General features: G+C 32.4%; 1 protein-coding gene across 4 annotated transcripts in view; it reads right to left on the bottom strand.

Moving 5' to 3' along the window:
* The window catches only part of LOC106644045 (dystrobrevin beta), a 190503-nt gene that overhangs the window by 115061 nt on the left and 48471 nt on the right, over positions 1-26971 (bottom strand). For 2 of the 4 annotated variants that reach the window (XM_089594703.1, XM_089594704.1), the window contains exons 2-13: positions 15381-15599; positions 14937-15153; positions 14650-14735; positions 14418-14569; positions 14187-14295; positions 11052-11218; positions 10849-10976; positions 10632-10730; positions 10463-10547; positions 10284-10325; positions 10017-10135; positions 6857-7022 (exon numbers count right to left, since the gene is read on the bottom strand). In XM_089594703.1, coding sequence (XP_089450829.1) covers positions 6857-7022; positions 10017-10135; positions 10284-10325; positions 10463-10547; positions 10632-10730; positions 10849-10976; positions 11052-11218; positions 14187-14295; positions 14418-14569; positions 14650-14735; positions 14937-15153; positions 15381-15594 — 1584 coding nt within the window. In that variant the 5' untranslated portion in view covers positions 15595-15599. The remainder of the gene's footprint in view (positions 1-6856; positions 7023-10016; positions 10136-10283; positions 10326-10462; positions 10548-10631; positions 10731-10848; positions 10977-11051; positions 11219-14186; positions 14296-14417; positions 14570-14649; positions 14736-14936; positions 15154-15380; positions 15600-26971) is intronic. The other 2 variants (XM_089594705.1, XM_014359391.2) reach the window with 2 other exon arrangements.

The raw sequence follows: 26971 nt of genomic DNA, 5'->3' as shown, positions 1-26971 counted from the left end.
ACTTGTCAAAAAAAGTGATTTACACATTATACATATTTAAGACTCAAAATCACTCTTCAATCGAAAAAAATATCAAAAATACAATGACTGAACAAAAAAAAACCAAATTTTGTTTGTCCTCTCTAATTTGAGGACAGGCTGATTATGTTTATGTATTCGTGACGTTACGAAAGTCTTGACCAATAGAAAGCGTTTTGGGGTCCACGGGATAAAACTCAATTTTTTGTATCTATAATATTTATTTTTGTAATGAAAACAGCATCAAAACATTCTGGAAAGAAAAATTACAACAAAAATCGGAAGTCCAGTTTCAGAAAATAATTAATTTCAAATTCATGAGAAATGTTAATTATTAGATGATGAAAAAAATTAAATCATGAATTTCCATTGTCTATGTTAAAAGTATAAAAAAAACCTTCTGCGTATATTTTAAGATAAAACAAAATTTAACAAAAGCTATCACCTGTGAGGTGAGTCATGCATGAACCATCCTGAATATAGATTGCTTCCATCATATTAAATATCGAAAATATTTAACTTACACTATGCTTTTTCTTTAATTACTGCAAAAATTTTCAGCGAATAAAAGAGTAGATTTTATATTGTTACCCTATTTTTACCAAGATTTTAGTATAGCGTTTATCTATATTATCAGGAAATATAGGATATAAACATTATTACAGGTCATTTTTCGATACTTGTAAGAAAAACTTACATAATAGCTTTGGTTTCAGAATTACATGTAAGTTACAGGGCTTTTGTGCTTAAAACGTAGATATAGGAGTAGTTAAAGCAAAAACTTGGTAAAGTAACAATTATATAAGCTGTGGACTTAGTTCTTCAAATAGTTAAAGGAAAAAAAAGAGAGTTTTTTTGTCTATAGTAGCGTGAAAGTGCTACGAAGTAAATTTTAGAAATAAATGAAGCCTTGATATCATTACTACGCAAACGTACTCTTGAGTTTTTTGTATTTAGGTATTTACATGATTATTCAGTTCATATACTTTAAGCAAGAACATAGTTCTAAAAAGATACAAAAATTACATACTTGCTATATTTTTAAATCTTGCTTTGCCATCATTGAAAAATTGACTAAAAAAAAAAAAAAGAAGTAGTTTGACTGTCAAGAGAGATAAGGGTTACTAACCCAATGATCGATTTCTGTGTCTACTGTTGAGAGTCTGCGAATAAATTATAATGGAGTTATAATAAAAGTTACAATGGAGTAAGTTGCTATTGTTAAGTATAAATTTAAAAATATATTAAGTCATTGAGCTTATAAAACCGAAAAATCAAAATTTGCTTTCAAACTGCACTCCAACCATGAGTGATGCCATTAAAACTGAAATTTTGACGATAATTGGGGGCTTGATTATTGACCCACAAGCTTATGATCTTATGCAGTTATGACATTCTGAGAGCTTAGAAAATTGAGCTGCTTACAGTCTCCGTAGATAAAGGTATAGGTAAAAACAAGATGTACTCAATAATTACGTTAAAGATACATACACGGGAACTATAAAGTAATGTGGCCCATATAAACTTCTCTATATATGTGTATAGATCAAATATGAGCCTTGGCTTGTACTTAGTCGAAAATCAGAGAGACATAATTTATGTGGAAATCAGTACAAAATAAGAAAAAATACGCCAAATTTAGCGGGTTATCTTAAGTAAAAAAGCTATCAGCGTACTTTTTCAAAATTAGAAAAAATGCAAAATAAAACAAAATGTTAAAATACCAAGTGGGTCAGGAGACACCGAACAAAAATAACGTTCTAAGGGCAAGAGCAAAAAAATAGAATGTACAACAAAAACTAATAAAAAATCAATACTAAAGATAAGTCTATGAAATTTAGCACTAGTAATTGTTTCCTCCTTTATAAGACTCATCAAAATTTTATTCTTGATTTTTTTTTTTTTTTTTTTGAGTTAAAGAACCTTTTTTACCTTTTGCAAATTATGTTATCATATAATCATTCCGAAGTAATGATTAACTTTTTGTTATTTTTCTGATCATGCTTTGAATTTTTTTTTAATGTTCATCCTAATTTTTTACAAACCATATCCAAAATATAAGAAATTGAGGTTACGTCGTAATGTAAGCGACAACCTTTCTATATGTTGTGCCCCTGGATGTTTATTATTTTTAAATAGAACCCGTAAGAATACATTACTCATAGCCCATTTTTTTTCTTTTCGAGCGTTTTCTCTGCCTCATGAAGATTATGTTCTGACATAATTGTTCAAAATAATATGTACACGTTGAAATAATTATTATTAACGTGACGTCAGTTTAACAATAAAGCTTATTAATTTTTTAATCAAAATATATCTAAAATAAGTAGAATTATGATCATATTATAACATTGACCAACACTTTAAGAACAACTCATTTCAAATTTTATGCTGCTTTTATTTTGCGTACTCTGAAATGTAATATTTTTCAAAGATTATTACGGCAATGTTATTACAAAAGTAGATTAAGGTAAATTGAGTACGTATGCATATATTTTTCAAACATGCAGTATTATTTTTATAACTTTTATACTTGATTTTATCATGATATATTAAAAAAAAGTAAGGTTATGGTGTCGTAACTAATGACTTATGTTAGAGTATTTCACTACTGCTACCGTCTCAGAAAAGCGTTGAGGTTAACTTGTGCCTCTTTTGTTTTAATATGTATTATGCATAGTGCTCCACATATATATTTAAAATACATACATATTGTGTTTATATATTTATGTATTATATAGTTAATTGCGTGGACCAATTAACACGACCCTCAATTACCCTCTATGGCTTCCAAGTATCCTCTGCAGCACCCTACAAACTAAGGGAAAATTTGTTCGATTTCTTCATCATTTCAACCAACTAAAAATTGTGTGTAACTCCCGACCACCCCTGCAAGATTTTTCTTGTCCCCCAATCGTACCTTATAGACCCTTAATTGAAAAATAGCTGCATGTATAACTCTTGGCCTTTCATGCTCGATATATATTAACTTTATTGTCATTCGAGTTAACATTTGTGAAGAGGTTGAAATTTATTTGTTAAACATTAACTTGCCAATTACGCTCAAAAGAATTAATTATTAAATTAAAACTTTTGATATATTTCGTCAATCAAGGAGAAAAAAAGACGGACTTAATAAAAAATGTTTCTATCCGTATTCTTACCCTGTCTAAAAGAGAAATAGATACAATTAATGTATTACTAATAATAAAAAACATAGAATCATCATTAGTTAAGTACACTGTAAAAATTGTTTAATAATTTTACTACTAGTGTTGGAAATATTGTGACATCTTACATTGGCTAATGTATATATATATATATATATATATATATATATATCCAATGTAGTAAAATTACAAAAACTTTTTACTGTGTCACGCGGGTGCACCACATACAAGTTTGAGCAGACGACGCATAACACTATGCCAGTATATACGTCTAATTTCGGCTCTCTGATTTTAAAAATTAAAGAAAAAATATTTAACATCATCGTAACCTTGACGTTTTGCAGTTATCAGGCCTTAATAGCGTTGAACTACAACTTCCGAAGAATTATGACAAGAAAAGTCTTTCAATATCATTATTAAGAGATACGTAGATGTCATATGTTTATTTTTAAGATTCTCCAATGTTACGTCCCGACTGGAAGAAACTTTCTGACTCTGAAGTTAACCGCGAGCGAATGAGTATTAAGAAGACGCAACACACAAAGAAAGAAAGAGATTCATAGTTCATAGGTATGAATATTGTGGTGTGCGTAGTGTCTAGTGTGCTGTTGCATGCAAGTACACACGTATGTATGTAAGTGTAACTGGTGTACAATAAAAGTATGCATGTATGTGTGTGTGTAATGTTTAGCTGTCTACTTCTATACAGCTTCTGCTACAAAGGTTTTACAGTATACATGATTGCATATATGTGTATATAATCCATCCATAGACTAATTAATGTTATTACTTTAATAAATTAAATTACCGAAATAATTTTTCATGCATAGCAGATCGTTGCAAATAGCAAATATTAATTCGACGGACAATATTGATTTTTATCATGAAACGTAACCTCCAAATATTAAAAAATATGTCATATCTTGATGAGGAAGCAAGATAGACCAAAAATAATGATTTTTACGGATTTCCCAAAGAGAAGAAAATATTAGGGCGCACAAAAACGGAGACGTTGAGTTATGTCAAAACAAAACCTAAATTTTTAATTTTTTCGATGTACCTTTATGGAATGAAGAGAAAAAACTTTGGGGAAAACTATACTATGTTTAGTACAGAGTGACAATAATGCAGAAATATTTTATTATGACCATGCGTGCACATAACCTCTAAATATTAAAAAATACACCATATCTTAGAAAAGATGCAACATTGACTAAAAATAACGGTTTCAACAAGGTGTTAATGGAAACAAACATCGTAGCACACAGATAGAGAGGTGTTAAGTTATGTGGAATCACGACCTCAAATATCAGTGTTTTAGATATTTCTCTATAAAATCAAACTGGAAAATTATAGAAAAAATTATAGCATATTTTCAAAATCATCACAGATGTGTATAATATAAATTTCTTACCAAATGTAACCTTAACCATTATTTAATAAGTGCAAAATTGCTAACAAGATGCTAGATAAATAAAACAAAAATAATAATTTTGACATGTGCACGCGTATGGGTAATTTTAATTTCAATCATCATTATGTCAGTCTACTTAGCACAATACTGGAACTTTATGGTCAGTATAAGAACAATACGCTTTCTGGACACACACACGAATGACTATGTTTATAAACATACATAACCTTTAACGCCTCAAATTTTCATTTACGAACACTCGTTCTGTATGTTAATTCATACATATTTAGATTATTTTTGAAGTTCTCACTTCTACGGTATGTCTTGTGTGATGCACCCTGTTTTATCATACATCAACTGCAAGTAGGGTTACTTATCTACCTCTGAAAACAGTGAGTATTATCACCTATGTTTCTTACTTTGCTTGAAACAAGATCAGTTATAAAAAAATTATGATTTGTTTTAAAGTTAATTTGAGATATCTAATAAGTAAATGAATAGTACTTATACATATTTATATCAACTAACATAGAAAAAATACTATTTTAAAGGTACAGTCTTTTATCCACAATCTATTTTCATCATTGGGATTTCTCAACATGTTTAAATACACGTGGAACGAAAATAGATATTTAACTTAAGTACCACCAAAATGTGAGACTCCAGTTAAATACTGTTTTAATAACTACAATTTATTATGTGAAAAGTGTGGTTGAACAGCCATCATGAGATGCAGTTGGTGTACAACGTCGTTATGCATAAATCACTTCTTTGGATTAGATAGTGATGACTTTAAATAAGTACAAAAACCAGAAATAAATAAAAATTACTAAAAAACCAAAAAAAAAGTGTGAGTATGCACTCACCATCTCCACATAGTTATTCCTGGGTACAGCTAAGTGCGAGTTTCTATTTTGATAAGTACTAATTGTAACTTTATTTATTTACTTATTAGTTGTTTCAAATGTAGTTTTAAGTAAATCGTTTTTTTTAAAACTTATCTTCCTCAAATAAAAGCAAGGTACACAAGTTATAGTACTCACTGTTCTCAGGGACAGGTAAGTTACTCTGCTTGTGGTTAGGCAGAGGTTATTTTTAATGTTGAGGTGAGCTAAATCATAGGTGGTTAGAAGGATTAGCCTGCTTCTAATGTGATATTCAATTATTTCAAGAAAAACAAGCAACTAAACTCACTGTTCCTACGATTAGGAACATCAGCCTACTTATGGATTAGCAGGGGTGGTTTTTAGGGGTTACAACAGGTAGTGAGGTGGATTAGCTGGCATTATGACATGTGTGCAGTTTAATCATTTAAAAATAAATAAGCCACTACATTCCCTTCTCCCCGGGTTAAGTGGGTTAGCCTATGGTTCCGTAGAAGTGGTTTTGCAAGGGTAGATTCTACCCTTAAAAGTAAGATAGGGTGAAAATACATCATTGATGTAAAAAAATTTTTAGCCAACTTCATAGGTTAATTTACGGTTAATATACCATTGCCAATCTCCATATTTTCTTAAAATTTAGTTTTTTCATAGTTAATATAGATTCTCAGTAAATGAATTAAAAAATTTGAATACAATTTATTGGTCTATGGTTTCATAACTTTGGAAGAGTAGGAATTGGCTAAGTAATTTGGGTATAAATAATGTTTGTTGTAGGATCATGTTCTTATTGTAAATATATTTTATGTACAAAGTATTTAAATTTGTATTTAAAAGCAACAAACTTACGCGTATCGTTATTAAGCTACTTCTAATATTTATTATCTTCTAAAAAAAAATTTTTAAGAATGACATCAAACATATGTTTATATTTAAACATTCAATTTTGTTTGAATAGTTGATACTAATCTCACTTTTTTGCGATCCCAAAATTTGGTGTTAATATATAATAAAGAAAGTTGAGTATTGAATACTCATGATCAAATCGGATGAGAAATCGTGCAGAAATTCTTTTCTTTTTTAAAAATATTTGACGTAATTAGGCTGTATATATTATGTCTGTGCTATAGTTTATACATTATTTTTACTTCTTATTGAGTATTTAATTTCTTTCACGTGAAATTTTTGTCTTTTGATGGTCACAAAAATTTAGCTATAAAATTGTATGTGATTTTTAACCAATCCTGTAAAAGTGGAAAGCACGTTTCTTGTTTTAGTGCAGTATGGTGAAAAAAAGCTATAACTTGAGGGAATATTCAGAAAACTGTTTTTGATTTTTTAAATTCGTATTGTGGTATTATATTTTTACGAACCTTCAACATTTTCATGAGACCTTCAAGTTGCACCATTAGTTGCCGCCTGGAGTCTTGCAAAGTTGCAAGGTGATTTTCGAGTTCATCTTTCCGCTGTCGGAGAGCTCTTAGTTCTGACATAAGTGCTGGATTCTCTAATCCAGCAGCATCTATTTCTTGTTGTCTCCTAAAATTAAGTTTCTTATAAATTTGAAATAACACATTTTGAGGTTGAGTGTAGAAACAGATCTTTGTATCCTTTTTTTCTGATAAACTTAATGATTCAAATTAAGTTTAAAAAAGTTTTATGGTCAAACTGATCATAAATTTGTAAAAACTTACAATATTTAAGAAATTTATTTATTTTTAGTGAAACTAATAAATTTAACTACTCTTCACAAGCTTATATTTTTAATAGCAACAGTCTGTTGTGTGAATCTTATCTTTGGATGAGTTTGAAATAATTAGCATAAGACCATACCACTAAAAAAAGCGGTTGTATAAAGTAAAAGTACGTGAATAAGTTAAAGAATCTCTTTAAAAACCATAAGTTGGCTTTAGTCTTAATGTAGATATCTTTAAATACATTAACTGATTAGTGTCATTTTTTAACATTGTAACTTGGATATAGAAAACGGTTTTTTAACATACCTCTGCAGAAGCTACTAATATTTTTTCTGATTTCAAGGGTAAAAGAGCTATATCTCTGCTAAGTAAAAATTCATACGTACTACTCATACAAAAGTATCTCATTATCTTTTACATGGTGAAAATTTATACTGAAGGAGGAACTCCATGCTATTTTCTCTTGGTGTGTAATATAAGTTCTATTTTTTTGCCTAATTTTATGCATTTGAAAAACTTACACTATCTATTGAAAATTTTTGGGCTAGTGCCGACAAAAGTTAGACAAAGCAAAAAAAAAAAAAAATAATAGGTAGGCTGGAACTTTCAGAAGAATGAAATCTAGATTAAACTGGAAAAATAAATTGTTTAAACATAAAATGTTATTGGGAACCGTTACCTTTCAGTAAAAAATATTCAACTCTAAACTTGTTGGTAATAAAAAAATCTAAAACTTTTGTATTTAACAGTTTTTGACAAGACCTCGAATTTTTCAAGAAATTAACGAAAAACTGATTTTTCAGTTTTCATATTTTCTCACTTATATACCTTTCGTTGCAATGAATAATCATGATTTTCTCGTGGATTTTCAAATATTTAAATGTTTTGAATTAACTACTGTAATTTTGCCTGAAAACTTAATCATTATTTTTTAAATATTTTAATGCTTAATAGGTGCTTATTCCAATCGTTAAAATGTCTAGTTTCGAATGGTCTACGTACTTTAGCGATTTATTTCTTATTAAATTGCTCAAAATTAAAAAAAAAAAAAATAAAAATAAAAAATTAAAAAAAATTTTGATTCACAAATTGCTCAATTTTTCAAATTTGTTTTACTATATTTTTTTAAAGAAAAATTTAATTTTAACGCTACTGTGATAAAATATCATTAAAATTAAATGAATTTAAGTTTAACAGGTGCCATAAGCCGTTCTGAAAATTCTCAGTAAAAAAGAAGTAAAAAAAAATTTTTTGTTAAACTCACATGCACGTAATAAAAAAATACACTTCAACTGAATTTGAAGCTTTGGGCGTCTAGTTTTCAGACTGTCAGACTTCTTATGAAAGAATAATAAGTAATGTAAGTTGAAATGGTATGTGAAGAGACTTAATTTTAAATTTTATTTTTTATTCTTCAACTAACTCTCCTAAAATAAAAAAGAATTTGTTTGAAATTAAATCTATAAAAAACGTTACAATAAAATGACTTTTAATTTTTTGTGGGGTATTTTTATGGTATAAAGAATATACGTTCAAAGTTTCAACAATACCTATGAGAAAAACCTGTGTGATAAACGTCCTTGACGTCATTTTTTGCAAGTTTGTTTTAATCCAGAAACGCTGCAAAATTGTGCGTATAAGGTGTGTACAGATTAAAATAACTATTTGTTGACTTTTTGAGAGACTAAAAAAAACGATTATTTGGTCATCTGATACCTTGTAAAAGTAGGGTTATAAACTTGATTTAGGGATTACTTTGTCCATTAATAGTTATTTGTAAAATATGTGTGTTTTGAAGCTTACTACTATTTAATCTAAAGACATCTGTCACAGTTTATATAGTTGTTTTAGCTCCCTGAGATAAAGTGTCGAGAAATCGTTACACTCTTGTTAGTATTTTAACATGTAATTCCTAACTATGATTTCCGGATGGTATAAGTTAATGACTCCGATGATAAGGCAAATGATTAAAACATTTGAATTATATTCTTAAGTTATCATTTTTAAAGTGGTAAAAGTTAAGTCTTAAGAATGTTAGGCATAAACTATTGTTTGTTTATATTTTTAAAAGTTTGTGTGGCACTACTAATTGTCTTCTATGTTCTTGCTAGGGTCTTTTTGTACATGCGCTGCTGGAAGTTTCAGATACTTTATCTCAGAGAGTGAACCAACTGTATAAAATGTGCTTCAGTTATGTTATGGGGTAATTTTCGTACACCTAGATTCTGCTCTGAAAGCAAAAAACTTTAAAATATAGGCTTTATTATTAGTAAAACTTCATATTTTTGCAAAACTGTTTGATTACGAAGCTTACTCTTTTCACCACTTATTGTATATGCAGATCTTATAATTTTATGATTCAATGAAACCGTAGACATTTGTAGTCATTGAGTTAAAAAATAGTACTTTTTGTTCTATTTTTTTTTTTTAATAAGCACAAAGGTAGCATGTACATACATTTGTTTATTGAAAAAAAATTAACGCAACGTCGTAAAAAATATTAATGGACTGTCCTTATTCTATTAATATCATAAATATCGGCATCTTTTTGCGTTGATAATTATTTATAAACCATAAAAGAAAAATTTTATAAAAAAAAAAACCTATCTTGCTTCAGTCATTTAATTAAAAGATAATGCTAACCTGTTAATGAGTCATGCAATCATTTGATATACTTGTTTGCTTCTCAATAAACTGCTTTTATCGTGCAACTAATTATACATCAAGCATAAACAAACGAAATTAATTAATTAACATGCATGAGACTAGGATGGTTCGAAAGGATAAATACAAGGTCTAGGTTTGAAATGGAGGAACTCAAGCGACACAGATATACCTTAACCTTGCAATTTCTCTCATTATTTCTTTGTTTTTTGCCTCAAGCTGTGATATAAGCTCCCGTTGTGCTCTTGATGCTTCCAAAGATGCTAAATTAGCGTCTGATGGTGCTCTGCTCTATTTGATCCAATGATTACATAAAAAAGATAAAATTTAGAATTAGTTAAGTTTAATGTAGGATGTGACTAAGTTATTCATCCAAGACTAGAAATAAAGAATAAACATATATGTGTTAAAATCTTTATCTGCAGTTAAGTATACTTACCGCCTGCTCGCCAGCTTGCGACAATCTGGATGAAGCTCGAGGCTGTCAAAATAATCAAATAAACAATAACAGATTCCTCATTCATTAATTGAGACGTTACAATTTGTGTCATTTGTTTTATTAGTCACCCTTATTTATAATCAATATTAGTATTAACAATATTTACAATTCAATCTTACCATGGTTCTTGTTTCCTGCGATAATCTTTGGGCGTAAATGGCAATTAATTTGTGTTCGTCATCAAGTCGTGAACTATCCATACTACTGAAAGGGAAAAATAATTAAATCAGACTCCTGCAGGATCAATTTACCTCAATATATCATAAAATTTTGAATATTCGGTAACACCTTCTTAACGTGGAACGGCTATCCAAAGAACCAGAATCGAATGGCACCATGTATCCTTGATCCGGAAATCCATTATGAGAGGGTATTGGGGATGGAGGTCTATAATAAACATCAATGTTAATATTAACTACTAATAAAAACATATTTTTAAGATTATTATGGTATTTATTCATCTATTTCTCTATTTGATTTGATGTGAGACAAATTTGTAACTTACACAATGTGAGATAAGTCCAATGTTTTTTCAGGTTGCTCTGGAAACCTGGGAAGACTGTGTCTTCCTTTTTCTGGAATGCATCTAAAGCTTTTTCTTAACGAATGGCCGATTTGTTTACTTGGAGATTTCTAAGACATTCATTTTATTAAGGAGAAGTTTATTACTTGGTAATTTTTAATTTTTTGCAATTGATGAGATCTTACAAAACTACTGTATTCCCTCGTTTCATGGTCATTATTATGGGTGCCAGACGTTTTTCCTCTCCAAAAACAATCCTGGCAAAGTTGATAAGAGTGACATTTCTGACAACGATATCGAAATCCATTGAAGTTTTCACGATGGCATGCATCGCACATTACAGGGTGTGTCACTGGAACCATAAAAAATTTCACCATCATAAGTTTCAGTCTAATTCTTTGAAAAGGCTCCAGTGCCTCACGATACTTAGCGTTGCAGTTTTTAGGGACCTATTAAGAAGTTAGAAGTTACGTTCAAGTTGCAAGTGTTTAATTAATATTCAATGAACCAGGCTAAAAAATTTACAGATATCTCTGAGACTGTCTAGTTCTATAAGTTTTTGTCAAAAGTCTGTAACTTTTTTTGTATTCTAGAAAAATAACAACTTAAAAATGAATTCCTTCAATCGACAAAAGTATATTACAAAATTTCGATGGTCGGAAATTTTTTAGTACTACATATGAAACAAGGTAGAATTAGCAAAAAAAAAAAAAAAAAAAAAAAAATAAGAAAAAAAAAGTGAAATGTAAAATATCTATTGAAGCAAAAAAGTTTTGTATTGAAGATTTAACTGTCAGGTATTGATTTTAAGAAAAACTATAACAAAATATTGTCAGCTAACGCACCACAAAAATGAGTTTTTCATGTCTGGAGAAAAAATTAGTTTTTTACGAAAAAAAGGGATGCAACAAACGAGCACAATAAAAAAACATAGAGTATGAACCCCCAGAGAGCAAAATTTGACCATCAGATCACCCGAAATTCTAAAAATATCAAGTTTTTCTTGCAAAATTTATGAGTCACGTTCTGGAAGCGGTAGGATTCTAAAATTTTCATGACATTATACATATTCTAGTTCTGTCACTACAATAACATTTTATAATCAAAATGTTGTAAGCTTTAAGCAAACTGTTGGATTTTACAAAAAGTGACCTTTTTTTAAGCGATTGGGAGGGGGTTTTAAATTTCAAAAAACGTTATAACTTCAAAGCCTCAATATTAAGGAGAAGTTTAAACATGGAAATCTAAATTTTCAGATCGTATGATAAATGTACATTTATTTATCAGTCAATGAAGAACAGGCACTTTGTACGCGCACTGTGGCGGTGGTGGGGAGAGTGGAAGGAATAGTCTCCAAATTGGACACTTGATCAGTAAGGGTGATTAAAATTTTGATCGTGCCAGAGGTCAATAAAAAGATGTGACCGATAGAGATATATTTTTAGCTATACATGCTGGTATTTCCATTTTTGTTGTATCTGCTACTGTTAACGAATATTACCCTAGGTGAAATAAATATTTCGATCTGAAAATTTGATGGTAATTGCAAGACTACAACACTGACAATAAATTCAAATATCAACTATTTACTAGCTCGAAAATGCGAGTTATAGATTTTCTAAGTTTAAACAAACTCGGTTTTTACGAATTTTGGGCGAATCAATAGTCCAGTTTTGCTCTTCAGTAGTTCAGTCTCTTTGTTCTTTATATTGTGCTTGTTTGTTGTATTATTATTATTTTTTTTTTTTTTTGCAGAAGTTGGAGTTTTGGCTCCAGACGCAAAAAAAAGATTTAGAACGAACCCCAAGATCGTGTGTACAAAATTTCAAAGTAAAGTATTGAAAATAAAAAATTTAAGTTAACAAAACTTTGATACGTATTTGGAGCCATTTTTACAGATGATTATTTATAACTAAAAAAAAAAGTTTTACTACCTTGGATCGCTAAGGCACAAATGCGTTTACAATTTTACAAACTTTAATGTTATATGCAGCTTGTAGCCATATGATGCCATGCCAGATATTTAGATCTTTGTAGCCCGAGCTTTATAGCCTACTAAGGCCAAAAGTTTTTATTAACAAAAGTATCGGGAAATTCACAACGGCGAGATATCCAGTCTTTTTTGTAGTCTGAAACAATTATGTAAAAAAAATAGTCCAATACATATGCTGCAGCACAGCATGGAACAGACATTTTTCACCAAATCGCATCTTAAGTTTTTTTTTAACGGTTTTATCTCGAATTTTGTCCACACGGTTTAAATATTACGTACGAGTTTGCAAAGGCTTCGATTTATGAACCGAAAGGTTTACGTAACGAGGTTGGTAAAGAAGCCTTTTCGAACGAGTTTCGTATACTATTTTTCCGCATGAAAACCCAAAATCAAGCGGCGAAGGTGCTACTTTAAGGTTAGAAGGCGGAGAAAGTCATTACGACTTCATTATTTGTACTACAATCAGACGTTCCTTTAATATATACAGCGTTTAATGTGTGTACATAAACAAACTCTTTCAAAGTATGGACATAAATGTTCATTTTATTTTTTTCGGTGTGAGAGAATCATTACACTATATGTTTCTTTGAAGATATGTCTGTTTAGTGTGGCTAACATTTATTGATTTAATATGTAGGTTGAAGTTTGGATGCCGATTGTGAAATGTAGGAAGTGCTTGAGGCACCTACTCAGGCAGGGCTGTTAATATATTTTGTAGAAGTCTCCTTGAGTGCTAAAACGTCGAAAATTTTTTATGGAAATAAGGACTCACATTCCACATATGGCTTTTTAATTGTTTGGTTTATTGGAGATAAATAATTATTTTAAATATTTCTCAGTTACTTTTATCATTCAATTTCATGTAACCAAGCAGTGACAGGTATCAAAAAGCAAGAAATTTATAATTTTATAGAAATTTATTGTACTTGTACATATGCACCACACCTGCACATGTTTTTGCAAAGTATTATTATAATATTTTATACCTACAATGTTAACCCTCTTTCATACTCTATTGTATGGATGATATTTTAACAATGGAAAAGTGCAAAAAATCGAATGAAAAAAAAAAAGTATTTTTTAAATTCATTAGTTACAGAAAATAATGAATTCGTGAAATAAAAATTCTTTTTCTGCAGTGATAGATATTGAGAGTAAAAAAAAAGCACCAAAAATTATCAGGGATGAGAAAATTCGCAGATCTGACTGACAGATTACACATAATATCCACACAGGCGTACAAACTCACACACACACACACAAAAGTACTCAACGAGAAATCATAGAAATAAATTTTCAATGGTAGCAAGATCTATTAACATCATACCTGATTCAACGGCAGCCATTCTATGGTACAATGGCAACCATATTAGGCAGTGAGGTCCGGGTTCCGACATTAACGTATCCAAAAAATCGTTTACAGTGATTTTTGCATTCTATAAAAATTATACGTTTAAAGTTGCACAAATTAATTTTTAAAGATCAACAATAAAGCATTGTTACATAAAAACTGAATCAGTAACATTTTTGGTTTTAACAATTTACGAAAGAGACTTACAGATGGAAATATTGAGCTTGCTAAGCCATCAGAGTAGCAAAAAGATGGAGACTCGTACACAGCTGCAGGCAGTGCCAATACTTCTTGTAGATAGTCTGAAAATCTCCAGTGTATCATATGGCCATTTCCATCTGAGATTTGAGAAAAAATATCTAAAAACAATGGATTTTAAAGTTTAGTTCTGTAGTCTGATACATATTAATTATAAAACTTAAACATTATTTTTACTAACAACGAAATTTATCCATGAGTTTTCCAGCACAGAGAGTAGCTAAAGCCATTTTGACCGAGAAGACTGAGATTTTATTGTTGTTATCCCTGAAATGGAAAAAAAAAGCTTAATTTTTATTTAGTACTTTCCTGTTAATTTAAGAAAAAGTTAATACTTAAGTTTTTATGTTATATTTAATAAATTAATGGAGTAGAACGTCAAATTAATTTAAAGATGATATAAGAACAAAAATGCATTATTTTATGCCTATAGATCTTCTGCAAAATAACTCTGTATATGATACTCACCCATTTGTGTAAGCAGCTAAAAGCCAATTCATCAGTAGTGCAGTTGTAGCGTCAACTTTAGCCTGTTGTGAGACTGGTACTCTTTTATTGAGTGCATGAAATAACGATGACAAGAGGGTTTCAAGTCTTGAAACACCTAACGTACTTGATGGATCGAAAGTATTAAGACTGTTCTCCCGAAATGCTTCAATGACGTTCCATATATCAACGTTGTGAACTGTTAATTAAAGTAATGCACGATTTGAAAAAAATTACTTTGAATAATCTTCGTAATAAAAACAGATTTTTTGTAACTCTGTAATATACAGTTGTAACAAAAATAATATAATATAAATTCTAATGACATCTGTCAGCATTACATATTGATGATTTTTAACTATCATGCTAAAAGAAGTGACTGTAAAAAGTAGCTAAATGAAAAATTCATATGTATTTTGAACTTACGATGAACTTTTTTCTGAATAAACCGCAGTTTGCAGGCAGTGCGATAAGAAGAAAATCGAATACTGTCAAAGTTTTGGAGCCTCATTTCTTGAATCAGTTGGAGCCGATTGGCCTCGCCAGTACTGGCGCAGCCACCAACTATGCTACTGCCACTGCAACTACCGGTGGAGCTGCTCCCTCCACCACAACCAATGATTGATCCATCTTCAGCCATTTTCTCTGAAAAATGTAATGAGTTATAAAAGTGAAATTAGAAAAAATTGTCACTGCATGTTGTAATCGTATGAATTTAAGTTTCCCTTAGATATTTATATGTGTATAAGTCTACTTATATAAGCTTACCACGGACAATAATATAAATGTTTGGGATAAATGCTGAAGCGTGTAATAAATTGATGTTTTATGATACGAAGTATGTTAGATGTAATTTGCGTAATTTAGCTATTTTTTAAATTACATATTAAGGTTCTCACATTTACTTTTAATTTGTAAGAAACTTGAGTGTTAATATAATTAGACATTGACTTCATTTTTTAATAGAACTTTTTCTTGGTAGAAAAATATGCATCATGTATTATTTTAGACTAAATTTCCCGGTGACTCAATCATCTATTTTTCATTCTACGCGTTTATACTTGTGCTTATTACAAACGAGGTATACCAATGCATAGCGTGTAAGAACTGGCTCGTGTGGGTAAAAGGCAAGAGTGGTAGACCCGAATGCCTGCACAAATTGCTCCACCAAGTTCTGATTTTCTGACAACTAAGACGAAAAGTACTACGTGATTTGTAGTCTAACCACAGTTTCATACATACGTGTGTATGTATATAATAGTTGTTTGTGTGAGGCATTCCACGTAACTTCCATAGCTGCTGTTAAACCCTCCATGGCCCCAACAAAATAAGGTACAATTCCGTCTTCTTCTCCGTTATTTCCACTTATCACACTTTTTGTCCAGACCGTCCAACGCCCCTCACAGACCCCTCAAATCCCCTCATAGATCCCCCCCAAACTCCCCACATATTTTTTCTTGACCCCCAACCACCCCTTCACACAACTATTTGGAACCTTTCTGACACCCTACTAACCTTCACCATATGTTTCTAAGAAGGTTCTGAAATTATTTATATTTTGAGCAGAGTATGATAGAATTAAAAAAGTCGTATATTTTGTAGGTTAAAAAATTAAAAATCTAAATTTAAAGCCTTAAGAAGTAATACCCATCGAGTAGAAATTTTATCGAGGAGGAGAGAATCCTTCATACGGGGCATATCTGTTAATGTGGAAAAATATCAAACGGCAATGCATTGTTCAACATTATATTATTATATTAACAAACAAGTGGGGTCGATGAATGCTGTTCTTACAGTACATTACGTACTATATTTACATATGCATGTCAATATATTTTTCATTAGCTGGAAAAGTATGAAATGGCAAATAAGCATAGGGGTAAGCGCGTGGTGGCTCAGTCAGCTAGGTCATGATTCAGCTCGTGGAAGACCGCTGTTCGATTCTTGGCTAGTACGGCCAGAGATTAGTAGGGAGATTGCTGACTGTCATGCTACGGAGTGTGCCCACTTTTTTCCAGTAGTTCGAGCGCCCCGCCGTGGCCAAGCGGCCGAACCAGGCGCACATTTTTGTTTTTATTTGAGAAGCACGGTAGGGGTATACGGAAGCGCCTACCCACCATCTACTGGCAAGTTTGCTTGCTTAGTTGCCTGCTTGCTTGATAGGCCTGATATGAGGCTCTTTTACAGTCAAGCTTGAATCAGATAGCGCCAGGGCACGTCGCGGCTGTCATGGCCGTCTCACTCACACAACATTACTTTTCAGTATTGTATGTATACAGGAAATTAAAGTGTAGTGGTAAAGCGCAATATTTGAAATTTTGAAATGAATAAGGAAGACAAGAAAGAATATATTATTATGGGAGCTTAAAAGTTTCAGAATTGAAAAAGCTTTTAAAAGGGAAAGGAGCAAGAGTCAGTGGAAGAAAAGCAGAACTCGTGGAGGCAAAGTGGTCGAGGCATAAACCATGACTTGGGAGCGGCAAAAATGTTGGTCTCCCAATTGCTTCGAGCCACTCTTTTTTTATCACACTATCAGAAGGAAATTTAAATTTCACTTTTTTATCGCAGGATATTACACTACACTTCATTTTTCCTACTATCTTTAAACGTCAATGCAAACAAAAATTGTCTGCAAACAACAGCAATCATTTACAAAGGTTATGTCTTCTGCTTTGCTCATCACACAGATAGGCTCAGGGACACAATACACAACTGTAAATTTGACGGTGTGTAAGTGCGACGGCCATGACAGCCGCGACGTGCCCTGGCGCCATCTGATTCAAGCTTGACTGTAAAAGAGCCTCATAGGCAACGCATCTTGATTGCTTTCTTAGCTGTGCAAGCAGAAACCTAACCTAACGCGTGTTTTTTTTGTTTTTGTTTACAAACAAAACTTTTGAATCAAATAATTACATCTAAGACCGGTAAATAGATTACAATTGTTTATAAAAACAGGTTCAAACGTTTTGAATAATGTTATGAATTCACCGGAAAGAGAAAATAAGTGTATAGGTCGGAAAATAAAAATATGGAAGATAAAGTAGAAATTATTTATAAACATGAAAGCAAGTTTATAATGGTCATTGACAGAAAAACTGCTAAAAGCGTTTTACAAGAATACTTTCCGAATTATGGTTATTTAACGTACAAAGTTGCTGATGAAGTTTTCATGCTTCATTACGATGATGGACAGCATGTATGTTTACACCCTAAAATTAACACATACTTTTATAACATTCAACAAGCTTTGAATAGTTCGGTATGTTATTTAAAACTCTAAACATTGATAAAATGATTTACCATTCAAGTTGACCAAATTAAATTTGATTCATATTGTAGGTTGATGCAGATAGAGTAGTTATTTACAGCGTAATCAAAAAGTATATTAAAAAGAACTACTCCTACAAGGTCATTCTGGAAAAACTAAAAAATAAGTACGGTGTCACCATGTATCTCAGAACTTTCGAAAGATTACTACGCAAATGGAACCTGCGAAAAAGAAACATAACAGAAAGTTTAATCATTCAGATTATGCTTGCAATTTTTCTGGAGCTTGAAGAAAGTGGCTTCAATTTATGCTACAGAGCCTTGTGGAGAAAGCTACGATCAACATACTTACAATCTAACAGCTAAACAGAAGACAGTCTTGCAACTCCTGAAGAAAATGGATCCTGAAGGTGTTGAAAATAGATGCAGATATAAGTTAAAAAGACGAGTATATTCAGTTCCTGGGCCTAATTTTGTTTGGCATGCTGATGGGCATGACAAATTAATAAGGTTTGGTTTTGCAATCCATGGATGCATTGATGGATTTTCTAGGAAAGTAATATAAGCTGTATATCTTACAAATAAATGTTTAATAATTTTGTTTTTTTACTTAATTTGCTTCAATCATTCCAGATTTTGTGGCTTGAGGTTGGTACTTCCAACAACAATCCAGCTATAATAGGATACTATTTTTTTAAATATATACAAAAAGTAAAATTTCTACCAACCATTATCAGGACTGACAATGGTACAGAAGCTGTGCTGATGGAAGACTTCCAAAAATGCTTGAGATATTACCATGAAGATGATTTTGCTGGACATAAAAGTTTTCTCCGAGGTAAAAGTACTCAAAATCAAAGCATAGAAAGTTATTGGCAACAGTTTAGACAACACTTAGAGGATTTTAACATAAACCTTTTTAAATCAATGAAATTGGATAGAACATTAAACATAGGCAATCCGATTCATATTGAATCTCTTCGTTACTGCTTTGGACCACTCATACAGGCAGATATAATAAAAACCAAAAAGGAATGGAATCAGCACCGAATGAGAAAGCAGAACTCCAGCAATATTGCCAGTGGAATACCCAATGAAATGTTTCACTCTCCAAACAACTTTAACGCTTCACATTGTAAAAAACCTGTTAATCTGGAACACGTTAAAGTACTTTTAAATGATCATTGTGTTGAGAGCAAATTGTACTCCAGTGACTTTGAAGAACTAGTTAAAATGATAATGCCTGGACCCATAGTCCCAACTTGTGCTGAAGAAGCTTATGATATGTACTTGTATATAACTAAAATTATAGATAACTATGAATATTAAAATCAACAAATGTTTAGCCACAAACTGTTATATAAGACGTCAATAAAGGGCCCTTGACCCTTGAAATTTTTTTTATTTTTGTTTTGTAATAATTTCTCATTAATCTTAATGATGCCACTGAATTTTTTTTTTTTTTTTTTTTACAAAGATAAATATCAATCAGTATCTTGAAGGCACAAAAAATTAGCAATACAGCATTTTAAGACAGTTGCGTAATCAACAAATATAAGTTTCACTTTGTACTTTATAATTTAACAATAAAACAAGTTTGTCATAAAAAAAACATATTTATTTCATTATACAGCTTACATCGTAATTCTTTCATCCCTTTACAATAACATTTTTATTTTTGATCAACATTGTAGAAGGCTTAGTGCACTACTCTAATAACAGGTACTCAGATTCACAAAAGTCTTAAATTTTAATAAATTACTATTATGTAAAAGTTCGTGCATCACATATTCGTTACAAGCATTTACACATTTAATAAAGCATAATTTAAGGACTGTGTTGGTCACCTATTAATAATCTAAAAGTAATCACAATTTTTTTAATAAATACGATAAACGATATTAACAAAAAAACAAGAGCCAATAAAAAATCTGCACACACAGTGTAAATTATTACTTAACTACTACTTTGATATAATTTGAGTAAAATACTTATTTATGGCCTTTTATTTGGTTCATAACTAAAACACGATTGTAGCATTGGTTTTAAAAATATTGGGATATTGATAAATTTTGGAATGGTACTTTTTAAAAAAATCATCACAATTGATAAAATATCTAAAATCTGCTTTTCGTGCCACATTTCTTTTTCACTGAATAATTCTACAAGAGTACACCCCAAAGCCCAGATATCGGAGTACGTAGTTGCTTCTTTTCTATCCAATATTGCTTCTGGAGACATAAATACTAATGTACCTCTAAGGTCGCCAACACACGTAGAATTTAGATTATTATCTAAATCCCCACATTTCCCAAGACCTAAGTCACACAACTTTGTTTTATAATTTTTAGCCACCAAGATATTTCCTGGCTTAATATCCCTGTAAATAATTGGTGAAGGCTGATAATGCAAGTAGGCCAATGCAGAACATATTTGTGCAGCTACATACTTTTTTTTCAGTTGATAAATCATATTCTTTCTTAACTTGATCATTAAAAATAGCGTCAAATAAAGAAAATGACTCAAAGAAGTCTGTGACAATGTGAAATTGCATCGGAGTGTAACTGAATGCCTGTACATGAATAACACCAGGATGACGTACCTTCTCTAAGAACTTCAGTTCCTTGATAATAAATTCATCTCTGGTTCCTCGTTGCATTGTTTGTATGGCTACATCATTGAACAAATACTTTCCTTTGCGCACGATATCTTGAGCTCCTCGTCCAATTTCATACAAAAAAGTTAGTTCACTTTCGTCAATATGTGGAATTGTAAATGAAAATCCAGAAATCTTTGGCTTTTTTTTTCAAGGGCAAAGTAGGAGTAGTAAAAATTTTATCTGAATGATGTTCTGATGAACTACCCTTATTCTCAACATTATACAAAGAGTCGTTATTAATAGGAGAAATGGCCGTTTTGGATTTTTTTTTTCATTTGAAGCTTCATAATTTTTTAATAGATCACTGCATGAAGGTAATGCAATTATACTGGATGTCGAATGCTCTACAATTCTGTCATTTTGCAACTCACTATCAGTATTATCTACTATAGGGCTCTCAGTAATGGTTTTCTCTTTAATCTTCGAATTTTCATTTGCAACATGATTGCTCTGATTCGCAGTTGCTATTTTTTTTTATGGAACCTTATCAGAAGTAGTATCAAAAACAAAGTTTGAAGGTTCCGTATATGAAAAGCGTTTAGCTGCAGTTCGTATTTGTAATTCTGTCGTCAACTGGCAAATATTTAAATGGTGTGCGGCATTTCTGAGATATGTACTAAATTTCCAAAATGTGCAGAGATTGTTTTGAGCATCAATAAAATGCAGTGTAGGTATACCTTCAATAGTACCGATTTTTAATAATGAATTTTCAAAATACCATCGGTTTTTGTCATCCACATATTTTGACATTAAAAGAACTTTTAATTCTTCAACAGAATACTTTACGTTGCTATCTAGTTGGATGATCATTTTTTTTACCTATTAGTGCTCTCATAAATTCGTACTTAATCGAATTTACATATCAATGTTTCCAACTGAGGTCTACATTTCTTTTAAGTTCCTTTTTTGGTGGACTGATTTTTTTGAGTGCTACTTCTTGTTTTTTATTCATGACTTTTTGTGCTGGAATTTATGCGATAAAATGTTTTTTCATACGTACATAAATATATATATAGTGATAAATTATTTAAAAAATCAAGTAACCTTAGTTGTGGGCTTATTATCAGTCTTTGACACTGCCACAAATTTTTTCTAAGATTTCCAAAAATCTTCCACTTGGTTCCTTTATTAGATTTTTGACAGCTGTAATACGCATATCGTCTAAAAATCAAAGAATGTACATGAATTTACAGAGTTGTGATTGTGTAATGAATAAAAATTATTTAATTAATTTAAATACCTTCTTTGAGATTGTACTCATATTTATTTATGTTTGGTTTCAAGTATATGAATGCTTTATCACAAACAAGCATGAAAGTTTCACCGACAACCTTATAGGTTAACATTCCACCTTTTGGATAATATTCTTGTAAAATACTTTTAGAAAGTTTTCTATCGATAATAAACAAAAACTTGCTTTCATTTTTGTAAACAATTTCAATTTTGTTCTCTTTGTCTTCCACGTCTTCCATTTTTACCAGTGCATTTATTTCCTAGCTTCTATACATTTATAAGAAAGTTCAAAAGTTGTTTTAAAGAACTTAATTCAAATGACGTATAAATTATAATATTTACCTGTTTTAACTTAAAAAATTTGATTGATTGCACACTTTTGTTAATAAACGAAAAAAAACACGTGCGTTGGGGCAGGATTTTACTGCACAGCTCAGCAAGGCAAGCAAAATACGTTGCCGTGTTGCCTATTTCAGGCCTATGAAGCAAGCAAGCAAGCAAACTTGCCAGTAGACGGCGGGTAGGCGCTTCCGTAGGGGTATGAGGGGAGTAGATTCACGTGAAAATGTCCATATAGGCGCACATCTTGGAGATGCGTGAAAGAGGTATACCGAATGTGCGCCTACGAGGAGAGAAGCGAAAGTGTCGGCTATATAGCTGTATAGCTGAGCGCACAGCCAAAGCAAGCAGTGCTCTCAAATGTGACTGGCAAACTTGCGGGAAATTCAAATTGGCTTTTATTAATTAATAAAATACATTAAACAATAACGCAAGTGCCAATCCCCACACAACCCAGAGCGCATACTGGCCGCTTTGTTTTTTAATTAAATAAATAAAATAACACAAGCGCCAATCCCCACACAACCCGGGGCGCTTGCTGGTCACTGTTTTTTTCAATTAAATAAATAAAATAACACAAGCCCCTATCACCACACAACCCGGGGCACTTAATGGCCGCTTTGTTTTTTAGTAAAATAATTGAATAACACAAGCGCCAATCCCCACACAACCCGGGGCGCTTGCTGGCCGCTTTGTTTTTTAATTAAATAAATAAAATAACACAAGCGCCAATCACCACACAACCTGGAGCGCTTACTGGCCACTTTGTTTATTAATTAAAAAAAATAAAATAACACAAGCACCGATCACGACACAACCCGAGGCACTTACTGGCCGCTTTGTTTTTTAATTAAATGAATAAAGTAACACAAGCGCCAATCCCCACACAACTCGGGGTGCTTGCTGGCCGCTTTATTTTTTAATATAATAAATAAAATAACACAAGCGCCTATCACCACACAACCCGGAGCGCTTACTAGCCGCTTTGTTTTTTAATTAAATAAATAGAATAACACAAGCGCCAATCCCCACACAACCCGGGGCGCTTGCTGGCTGCTTTGATAATTAAAATAATAAATAAAATAACAAAAGCACCAATCACCACACAACCCAGAGCACTTACTGGCTGCTTTGTTTATTGATTGAAAAAAATAAAATAACACAAGCACCGATCACCACACAACCCGGGGCACTTACTGGCCGCTTTGTTTTTTAATTAAATAAATAAAATAACACAAGCGCCAATCCCCACACAACTCGGGGTGCTTGCTGGCCGCTTTGTTTTTTAATATAATAAATAAAATAACACAAGCGCCTATCACCACACAAGCCGGGGCACTTACTGGCCGCTTTGTTTTTTAATTAAATAAATAAAATAACACAAGCGCCAATCCCCACACAACTCAGGGTGCTTGCTAGCCGCTTTGTTTTTTAATATAATAAATAAAATAACACAAGCGCCTATCACCGCACAACCCGGAGCGCATACTGGCCACTTTGTTTTTTAATTAAATATATAAAATAACACAAGGGCCAATCCCCACACAACCTGGGGCGCTTACTAGCCGCTTTGATAATTAAAATGATAAATAAAATAACAAAAGCAACAATCTTCTCACAACCCGGAGCACTTACTGGCCGCTTTGTTTATTAATTAGGAAAAATAAAATAACACAAGCACCGATCACCACACAACCCGGGGCACTTAATGGCCGCTTTGTTTTTTAATAAAATAATTAAATAACACAAGCGCCAATATCCCACACAACCCGGGGCGCTTGCTGGCCACTTTGTTTTTTAATTAAATAAATACAATAACACAAGCGCCAATCACCACACAACCCGGAGCGCTTACTGGCCACTTTGTTTATTAATTAAAAAAAATGAAATAACACAGGCACCGATCACCACACAACCCGGGGCACTTACTGGCCGCTTTGTTTTTTAATTAAATAAATAAAATAACACAAGCGCCGATCCCCACACAACTCGGGGTGCTTGCTGGCCGCTTTATTTTTTAATATAATAAATAAAATAACACAAGCGCCTATCACCACACAACCCGGAGCGCTTACTGGCCGCTTTGTTTTTTAATTAAATAAATAGGATAACACAAGCGCCATTCCCAAAACAACCCGGGGCGCTTACTGGCCGCTTTAATAATTAAAATGATAAATAAAATAACAAAAGCACCAGTTACCACACAACCCGGAGCGCTTGCTGGCCGCTTCGTTTTTTAATTAAATAAATAAAATGACACAAGCGCCAATCCACACACAACCCAGGGCGCTTACTGGCCGCTTTGTTTTTTAATTGAATAAATAAAATGTCACAAGCGCCAATCACCACATAACCCGGGGCGCTTGCTGGCCGCTTTGATAATTAAAATAATAAATAAAATAACAAAAGCACCAATCACCACACAACCCAGAGCACTTACTGGCTGCTTTGTTTATTGATTGAAAAAAATAAAATAACACAAGCACCGATCACCACACAACCCGGGGCACTTACTGGCCGCTTTGTTTTTTAATTAAATAAATAAAATAACACAAGCGCCAATCCCCACACAACTCGGGGTGCTTGCTGGCCGCTTTGTTTTTTAATATAATAAATAAAATAACACAAGCGCCTATCACCACACAAGCCGGGGCACTTACTGGCCGCTTTGTTTTTTAATTGAATAAATAAAATGTCACAAGCGCCAATCACCACATAACCCGGGGCGCTTACTGGCCGCTTTGATTATTAAAATGATAAATAAAATAACAAACGCACTAATCACCACACAACCCGGGACACTTACTGGCCGCTTTGTTTTTTAATTAAATAAATAAAATAACACAAGCGCCAATCCCCACACAACCCGGGGCACTTGCTGGCCGCTTTGTTTTTAAATATAATAAATAAAATAACAAAAGCGCCTATTACCACACAACCCGAAGCACTTACTGGCCCCTTTGTTTTTTAATTAAATAAATAAAATAACACAAGCGCCAATCCCCACACAACCCAGGGTGCTTACTGGCCGCTTTGTTTTTTAATTAAATAAATAAAATATCACAAGCGCCAATCACCACATAACCAGGGGCGCTTACTAGCCGCTTTGATTATTAAAATGATAAATAAAATAACAAAAGCACCAATCACCATACAACCCGGGGCACTTACTGGCTGCTTTGTTTTTTAATGTAATAAATAAAATAACACAAGCGCCAATCACCACACAACCCAGGGCGCTTACTGGCCGCTTTGTTTTTAAATTAAATAAATAAAATATTTCAAGCGCCAATCCCCACACAACCTAGGGCGCTTACTGGCCGCATTGATAATTATAATGATAAATAAAATAACAAAAGCACCAATCACAACACAACCCGGAGCGCTTACTGGCCGCTTTGTTTATTGATTGAAAAAAATAGAATAACACAAGCACCGATCACCACACAACCCGGGGCACTTACTGGCCGCTTTGTTTTTTAAATAAATAAATAAAATAACACAAGCGCCAATCCCCACACAACTTGGGGTGCTTGCTGGCCGCTTTGTTTTTTAATATAATAAATAAAATAACACAAGCGCCTATCACCACACAAGCCGGGGCACTTACTGGCCGCTTTTCTTTTTAATTAAATAAATAAAATAACACACCGCCAATCCCCACACAACCCAGGGCGCTTACTGGCCGCTTTGATAATTAAAATAATAAATAAAATAACAAAAGCACCAATCACCACACAACCCAGAGCACTTACTGGCCGCTTTGTTTATTAGTTAAGAAAAATAAAATAACACAAGCACCGATCACCACACAACCCGGGGCACTTACTGGCCGCTTTGTTTTTTAATAAAATATATAAAATAACACAAGTGCCAATCCCCACACAACCCAGGGCGCTTGCTGGCCGCTATGTTTTTAAATTAAATTAATAAAATAACACAAGCGCCAATCACCACACAACCCGGAGCGCTTACTGGCCGCTTTGTTTTTTAATTAAATAAATAAAATAACACAAGCGCCAATCCTCACACAACCCGGGGTGCTTACTGGCTGCTTTGATAATTAAAATGATAAATAAAATAACAAAAGCACCAATTTCCACACAACCCGGAGCGCTTGCTGGCTGCTTCGTTTTTTAATATAATAAATAAAATAACACAAGCGCCTATCACCACACAACCCGGGGCACTTACTGGCCGCTTTGTTTTTTAATTAAATAAATAAAATAACACAAGCGCCAATCCCCACACAACTCGGGGTGCTTGCTGGCCGCTTTGTTTTTTAATATAATAAATAAAATAACACAAGCGCCTATCACCACACAAGCCGGGGCACTTACTGGCCGCTTTGTTTTTTAATTAAATAAATAAAATAACACAAGCGCCAATCCCCACACAACTCAGGGTGCTTGCTGGCCGCTTTGTTTTTTAATATAATAAATAAAATAACACAAGCGCCTATCACCGCACAACCCGGAGCGCATACTGGCCACTTTGTTTTTTAATTAAATATATAAAA

Source organism: Copidosoma floridanum, unplaced genomic scaffold, assembly GCF_036245765.1.
Source record: "Copidosoma floridanum isolate Cflo_tuat_1 unplaced genomic scaffold, Cflo_Japanese_pri ptg000021l, whole genome shotgun sequence".
Lineage (NCBI taxonomy): Eukaryota > Metazoa > Arthropoda > Insecta > Hymenoptera > Encyrtidae > Copidosoma > Copidosoma floridanum.
The sequence above is the reverse complement of the archived record's forward strand: the minus strand, read 5'-3'. Positions and strand labels throughout refer to the sequence as shown.